General features: G+C 36.0%; 1 protein-coding gene across 2 annotated transcripts; it reads right to left on the bottom strand.

The window, feature by feature from the left end:
- Positions 1-237: 237 nt before the first annotated feature.
- LOC125230887 (glyoxylate reductase/hydroxypyruvate reductase-like) lies at positions 238-5,283 on the bottom strand. 2 transcript variants are annotated; one of them, XM_048136143.1, is made up of 7 exons: positions 5,008-5,283; positions 3,944-4,086; positions 3,181-3,370; positions 1,683-1,846; positions 1,145-1,309; positions 680-805; positions 238-448 (listed from the first exon to the last, which is right to left on the bottom strand). In XM_048136143.1, exons 1-7 carry the CDS (start codon positions 5,076-5,078, stop codon positions 330-332), a joined length of 978 nt encoding a protein of 325 aa, XP_047992100.1. In that variant the 5' UTR covers positions 5,079-5,283; the 3' UTR covers positions 238-329. The 2 variants fall into 2 exon arrangements, with proteins under 2 accessions (XP_047992100.1, XP_047992101.1); XM_048136144.1 differs by lacking the exon at positions 5,008-5,283 and adding an exon at positions 4,421-4,518.
- Between the last annotated feature and the right edge of the window lie 3,026 nt (positions 5,284-8,309).

The raw sequence follows: 8,309 nt of genomic DNA, 5'->3' as shown, positions 1-8,309 counted from the left end.
CCCTATCCTCATTTAATATTTATATTTAAATTGATGCAATATCTTTGCATGATAATTTTTGCTAGTGTAGGTCCAACCGACTGCGCCAATTTCCACATATCCTTAATATTCCACAGATACGCAAAGTACTCAAACTAAGCGATAGATGTCGCTGTAATACATAAAATGTCATAAAATAATACTGAAATAACTGCCATCTACCGGATAAGTTATAATACTTATAATGAAAAACCATACTCGTAAAGTTTTAACTGTATTCATTAGCATAAAGTACTAAAAACATAATTGTTGCTAACAACAGTTTTGAGTTTATTCTATTATTTTACATTTTAAATAACAGGGTTCATCATAGGCTTTTCGTCCAAAGCTAACAAAATATTGTTGGCTGAAATTCTAGACATTTTGTTCCTGGTTTCGTTTGTAGCGCTGCCCAAATGAGGTACAATAACTGTAAAAAAAAATGTACATGTGCAAAAAGAAAACTGTTATACTCGTACCTACCTAGTTTGTCCAGGCATTCCAGCCTGTAGAAAAAAAGAAGCAAATCGATGAATTTTGGCGCAAAGGGTCTCCAAAAGAAAAAAAATGTTTTTTTTTAATTTTCTGGTATTTGGAACAGGTTTTGTTTTTTGAGGTTTTGGAATGGTTATACAAATATCATTATCTATTGGGAACTTACAACAGTTGGGCAATGATATCAGAGGGTCGTCCTTCGGCAAAGGTTCTGGACTTGTGACGTCTAGTCCTGCCGCGAAAATACGTTTTTCTTTCAAAGCTCTGTACAGCGTTTCCTGGTCTATCACACCTGTAAAAACACACAAAACACAGTACTTACTAGTATAAGGTACTATTAGAAAAAATGAATCGTGAGGCGGGACGTATGCTTGTTTGTCACACTGACTTTGTATGGAAAAGATCAGGGTTATTTTATTTTTTAATAAACCATTAGGCTATAGTAGCAATGTTGGACGGTATTGTCTAAGAAAACATCTAATTACATCTCTCTCTCGATAAATAGTAATTATGCAAAAAAAGTGTAGATACAGGAGGTTCAACCACTTACTATTTGGCATAGAGTTATAGTCAGAAACACAAACCTAGTGTTATCGAAAAGTTTCAGTTTACTTTATATAGAATAACGTACCTCCTCGTGCTATATTAACGAGAACAGCGTTCTTCTTCATGATTCCAAGTCTTTCATCGTTGATCAAATGTTTAGTTTCACTCGTGAGAGGGCAGCACAGGATTACGTAGTCGCTTTCCTTAAGCAATTGTTCTATAGGTATCCGTTCTGCTCCCAAAGATTTGGCTGGTGAAAAAAAATTTAGGTGAAATAGATTTTAAAATTGAACTACTTACAACTGAAATCTAAAAGAAGCTGTGGAGGACTTCAAAGTTTTCTGTGAGCAGAGGATAGACATACGAACGTACATCAAATCACGCCTGCTTTCCCAAATGGGGTAGGCAGAGCACATGAAATGAAAGCGCTACTCATGGCAATTAAGGGGATGAATATTGATACAGTGACAGTTTACCAGCCTATCGCCCATACTACAATAGAACGCATATATATCCCATAGTCCATATCTACGACTAGCACTGTGGGATGAAACGGAACATCCCACGGGAGGAAAGGTGGTGGTGAAATCTTTAACCCGTCACCACAAGAGGTCACTACATACCTTCAGGTTTGTCAGTCCTCCCACTATAAAGGAACCGCTTCACATCGAACCCCCTCAGTCTCCTGACGATGGCTTGCCCGATGCCCCCGAGGCCCACAATGCCTACCGTGCTGTCTCCGATGTCTTGTCCCAGCATCCACTGCGCTCCTTCTTTCCACGCACCACTGTTGGAAAATATTGACATTGAAATTTTCAGAATTTGAGACCCCCGAATTAGCGTAAGTTGTTAACAAAAATTAATTCACTGTCAGTTTTGTGACGATAATTAAGCATGGAATTTCAATAAAAATATTGTTTTAGTGTTAATTACATAAACTTTAAGCAATAATCTACATATCGAATGTGAAAAAAGTAAATTTTTAGACAGATTTTGTTCTTAATTGTCGCCACAAAACTGACACCGAGTTAATTTTTGTTAACAACTTTTGCTAATTGGGGGGACCCAAATTCTGAAAATGCCCATAGTCGTGAAATGTGTGTTGAATTGAATCTAATAACACAGAGGTCTCAAAATTGAATTAGTTGAATTTTCTTAGAAATTTCTTAAGAAGTTTAAACTCGCACACGGGATTTTGTCACTAAAATACCGGTTGAAAACGGTGACTTGCTTATTATTTTCAGTGACAATTTTCTGAATTCGAACGCGTGAGACTCAAAAATCGGCCCGCTGGTCTGAGGGTTTCATAGGCATATGGTGAAGTGGGTGTCTTGAATCTAATAACTCACCAACATTTCCAAGTAAACTTAAAGTGCGGTAAACTATCAGCCTTCAAGAAAAGAGTCTATTCCCATTTTAAATGCAGGCATAGATAGGTCACAGTTGTGAGGTTGCCCAATCCCTTTAGTCTAGGAGCGGTAATCTCTTACTATCAGGCGATCTCCCTGCAAGAATGTTCCCTAGATCATGCAGTATCTCACTGTTTATAGTATTTATTGTAATGTAATGTTTAATTTATAAGTAGTGCCTAAAACAAGTTAGGGTGCGCGTCCACGGGCGACAAAGTTGCTCGGTGACTTACGTATTTGTATGAAAAGTTGCATCGCTTCGAGAGCGCACTTTCATACTAGCCTATGGTCGCGACAAAAATGTCGCTTCGAAAAGTCGCCCATGGGCGCACTCTCTTACAAAGAAGGACGGTCTATAGATAAAGACATAAGCCAGGCCTGGTATCGCAAGAGCGATAGACATATGAGATAGCTACGAAAGAGATATTATCGCGAGCGTTTGTGCATTCGGCTACGCACACAGCTCAGCCGCCGGTGGACGCCTTTTTTGGGTTTGATATCTATTTCAGTTTATAAGTGCACTAGCTTTTGCCCGCGGCTTTGCTCGCGTTAGAAAGAGACAAAAAGTAGCCTATGTCACTCTCCATTCCTTCAACTATCTCCACTTAAAAAATCACGTCAATTCATCGCTCCGTTTTGCCGTGAAAGACGGACAAACAAACAGACACACACGTTCCCATTTATAATATTATTATGGATTATGGATACTTGCCTTTCCAGTTCTTCTACCCCCTCCTTAAACCTCCTAGCAGCAGCTATGACCAGTCCAACGGCGATATCAGCCACAGCATTGTCGAGAACTTTAACCGTGTTGCCCAGGCGCAGGCCGCGCTTCTTTATCTCTTCTAAATCGATCTGGTCCAGGCCCGACGACATTGTTGAGACGCATTTTAGTGTCGGTCCTAAAAATATATGGTTAATCTAATTAATTTATTTCGATAGATATTTCTACACTAAGTATTCACACTAAACCTCTAAACCTCCGACATAATAACGACCTTGCATTGCCCACATCCAACCTCACACTATACCACGCAGGACCCCACACAACGTGTATAAAATTTATAATAAAATACCACAAACAGTAAAATCATCATAGCAAAACCCAAACTTTTTGAAACCGCTTTGAATAGATATTTGTTAGATAAAAGCTATTATACAATGAAAGAATTTTTTGATGATGCCTCCTGGAAAAATAATTAAAATCACTCAATGTTACAAATATGTATAGTTATAGTGCTATATCTTTATGTAGGTATAGACATATCATTAGCTTATAAGAAATAATTGTAATTATAATTAGTACATAATTACAATGTTACTATGCACATACACACAATACACAAGTTGCTATGCCCTTACAGGGTCTGTATTACCTGCTACATTTATATGTAATGTGTAATATTACTGCAATAAAGATATTTGATATTTGTACGTAACACGTGTGGAATGTGTTTTACAAGTTACATACGAACCAGCCAAATCCAAACGAGGCCCAGTAAGTCTGTGCTTCGTATTCCAAATTATTCCAGCATATTTTTGGGTCTTCAACTCATTTTCGATTGCAGTTATAATTTCGGGCTCATGATCTATGTGAGGCACAACTGTCACCTCAACTCTGAAATGGGCAAGAAACATTTTACTACCTATTAATTTAAATGTCTTGGTAAACATATGTAAAGCCTCTGGACTAAAATTAGAGGGTTGTGTTCTGTCAATTTAGGCCGTTTACACATTATCCGATCCGATATCGGATGTAGGAAGGATGTAAAATGTAAGACATACGTTTCCATGTCTTCATTTATCTATGTGATAGATCATTTTATTACTAATAAAAGTAATAAACAATATATAACATATTGAGATTGAACCCAACTGTGCGATAGATGGCGTTGTAAGTAGTATATTTTGCCTAAATTATAATATTGCATATGCAATGCATATTAGATTACCTATACTACCTACGTCCTCAAGTGTTATGACTGTTGCACCATATCAACCATTAAATGGTTGCTGTTTCATGATAAATTGGAAATATTTTAGAAAGAAAAAAGATATCACTATAAAACGTTCTTGTTCAATTTTGTACCTATGTTAAATATAGGTCAACTTTAAAATAATTATTTATTCAATCACGTAACCAACATAAATTAACCTAATTAGGTACCTGTACGTGCTATCTAATCACATCTAATCAATTATTATTTACATGTGTACGTCAATGTTTTCGTTTTGAAATTAAAATAATAGTAATGACAGTGTCAATTCAGTTATTACAACATTTACAACAATTACAACGTAATTCTCATTACGTAACATTAACGGCCTATACATATAATAGTTTTATTGTCAAAACAAACAAATGCTTAAGAACAAAGCAGTAGCTACATTTTAGAAGTTAAAATCAACAAGGTGCTAATGCCATGAAGATTTAGTAAGAAATCGACCTTAACCACAAGTAACGCAAACGTCACAAACGTCAAACATAAACTTAGCATAACAACATAACCTAACATATGTAGTAAGAAAAATAACTTACTGTTTTTTTAATAACTCCAAACCAGCGACAGGGAATGTCTTATTCACAACCAACACTTTTCGCAGAGCCATGTTATCGAAACACTCATAAATATAAATAAAAAATAAGTTAACTGTTGTCGATGCCGCTAATTTATTGGTTGTACGTGTACGCGTATTTATACTTATGTAAATGTCTACTGCAAATACATATTAACGAAAAATTATCTAATTTGCTAAATCTGTATTAAAATTGAGACTATCGTATGTATGAGTAGGTAAACAATAGTAGCGCTGATACCGCGTTTGAGTATCTGTGAGAGATAATACTGACGTAGTGGCCTTGGCAGACATCTGTTTGTGTTGGTACGACACACAGTTGAGTTAATTTAAATTTGTGAATAAATAACGTGTTCCGCTACAGTTATTATATGAAATGAACTGAAAGAACCATAGTCCTATGCGTTATAGGCATGGACATTGGATACTATAATAGAACATAGTGTAGGCAACTAGGCATGTACCTACCTACCTATCCAAATTACGCCAGACGGATCTCCAAATTACAATTGGTATAAGTACAATGAAATAATTTCACCATTTAACGGCGAGTAGCAAACATTTAATTTTATTTATCGCGCCGATTATAAAACAAAAGTACGTATGTATACATATTTGCTGTTTAGTAAATGTGATATACCTACACAATATATTTACATATATTTTTTGTATGTTTTACATAGATAAACCGATAGATGGCGTTAAAACATAGAGAAAACAGGACTGAAATAAATGACATCTATCGGATAGGTTATTTTTTTAATACTACGCTTCGTCAAAAACAAAAAAATAAAACTTAATTGATCGTTCAATAGCGCCCTCAGCTCAGGGATATCGTTTCAATATAAACAAATTCATGTCTTTATAAATGAATAAAACGACATGTTACGTTTACGAAAGTTAGCGATACCAACTTCACTTAAGATAATTAATAAAACTATGCCAACTAGGTACTTATGGAATATTAAAAGCAATTTTCATATTGATTAACTCCTTATTACGAACCAAGCATTATTTATATAGGATTAATAATCTTCATACTAAGAATCGTACCTCCATTTTTTTTAAATAAAGAATAAAACATTAAAGTATTTAAAGTAGGAATCCCTCATTTATGTTTTGCAGAAATTATTACACATACTGACGAATGAAACTTATCTACTTATCGTTTAAAAAAAACGCAAGGATTTGAGTTTTGACTCAACCCTAGGAATTGCAAAAACCAAAGAGGATCAAGTATTATAGAGAGTTACTGTTAAAGTAAAATATGTACCTAATCACAGGGCATAGACTGCCATCTATGGCCTGTGATTAGGTACATAAGACTGCCATCTATGCCCTGTGATTAGGTACGACCGCCATCTAGCGCCATCTAGTCGAGCGTCCCTCAAAGGTGTAACGCCATCTAGGCCACCGTACCTTTTTCTATATGGTTCTGAGGTACGTTTTTTTCTTAGACTGTTATGTAGCTGTCTATACGAAGTTACATAATATATGGTCTTTGCAAAAACTTAGGCTGGCGTGTGGCGCCATCTGTAAAATACTTAGATAGATAGATAAGAACTTTATTCATTCCCACAACATACATGGTAGATAGAACAAAAGATAAAGGGCATGGCATCTTAAAATAGAAACTTAAAAGCTAATACTTCGGCCGCGAACCCCATTTAAATTATTTTAATAATTGCGACATCTGCCGGCGAGTAGCAAAACATGCATGCCCCGTAGCAGCCAATTGCAAGTCATTATTTGTTACTATAATTCCAAAGATGTCGCTACTAGTTGTTACTTGTACCAATTTGTAGTGATGCATTTTCATAACTTTCATATTACATTTTGATATTATGCTAAAAGATCGAAGAAAATAAAATATTTAATGTATAATGCTCAGAAGCCTATTTCAACTTTAAATAACTTATATTGATGTGGTTTACTTTGCATCTATCACTTTGACATTAACTAGGATGATTAGGTAGGTAGTTTGAAAGTTTTTGAAATTTTTAACAGTTAGCATTTTGTCCACAAAAGTGCAGTTTTTTAATACGATAAGAGACAAACTAACCGTCAGGTAATGGTTACCTGATGGTAAGTGATGACTGCCGCCTATGGATACCCAAAAACACCAGAAGGTTTGGAGGTGCGTTACCGGCATTTAAGATGGATACGCTCTTCCAGTTGGCGTAGTGCAAATGTAGGTACTGAAGATGGTTGAATTGTCAGGATTCTGACCAATGCTTCTTGATTTGGAGATTTCTCACATATCTTAGAAGCATCTTTAGAATATTGCAGACAGCTTAACTAGGTATTAGTGGCGGCTGGTGAAAATTTCTGCTAGCCAACACTGAGCAAAAAGAAACCTACCTTAACATTAGGTACTTCACTAGTAGGTAATCAATTTAAGGCCGGCAACATACATTTTCAGACTGTCTATTGCCGGCCTTAGACAAGCCGGTGGAATCGGCTTGTACCTACGGACCAGACGCTGCTGCTAGGTATTTAGATAATAAACCTAGCTAATAGCAGACATGTGTCCGCAAATTGTCCCGGTACGCAGATGTGTCGTATCGCTAATGTCCGTTAGATTAGCTAACAAATGCACGTGCGTTGCGCGGGGGTCGGCCACATGTACGGTTTTTATGGCGGTGGCAAACAATGGCACTGTCTGGGAATAATTACTACGCTACGGTCACAGATTATTAATAAGTCACTAACGTAACAGAACCTTCACTTGCCCACAAAATGACAAAAACCTACGCTTTATTTAAATAATACTAATAAGTTACTACTAGAGTTTGCATTATCCGACGGATTTTTAGTATTCGAATAATTCGGATAATACAATTTTTATTATTCGAATATTCGAATAATTCGGATAATTTCGGATAATTTATTAAATGGAACAAAATTAATGTTACAGGTGCGTATAAGCGTGGAATTGATAAGGGCTGAGATAGATGAGCGCTATAATGCGAAATTTACCTACATTTTTATTTATTTTTTGCGTAAATCAGCAAACTGTAGAAATTAAAACACACCTAGCTCTCTATCTTTAGTTCTATGACTAGAATCTTGCAATCAGATAGTGAGCTGTCGATATAAGACAGTTAGTAGTAGTGATTAGTTAGGTGTTAGGTATAACGAGAAGTTTTTCTGACAACACCTTTACCTTGGAAATGGATGGTAGAGAGGATGGCTTGTGTAGAGTGAAACGTGAGACAACATCATTGGATATGATGATGGTTATAGGCGATACAGCGTTGTCAT

The sequence above is a fragment of the Leguminivora glycinivorella genome, chromosome 11 (assembly GCF_023078275.1).
Source record: "Leguminivora glycinivorella isolate SPB_JAAS2020 chromosome 11, LegGlyc_1.1, whole genome shotgun sequence".
NCBI classification, from domain to species: domain Eukaryota; kingdom Metazoa; phylum Arthropoda; class Insecta; order Lepidoptera; family Tortricidae; genus Leguminivora; species Leguminivora glycinivorella.
Note: the sequence above shows the minus strand (reverse complement) of the source record. Positions and strands in the feature narration are given on the sequence as shown.

Bases quoted from the DNA above. Each gene is read 5' to 3' on its own strand.
- LOC125230887 (XM_048136143.1), bottom strand. From the start codon at position 5,078: ATGGCTCTGCGAAAAGTGTTGGTTGTGAATAAGACATTCCCTGTCGCT. The intron at 1,847-3,180 runs GCAAGTATCCAT...ATTTTCCAACAG, and splicing joins GGGGTAGAAGAACTGGAAAG to TGGTGCGTGGAAAGAAGGAG. The intron at 1,310-1,682 runs GTATGTAGTGAC...TTTTTTCACCAG, and splicing joins GAGGACTGACAAACCTGAAG to CCAAATCTTTGGGAGCAGAA.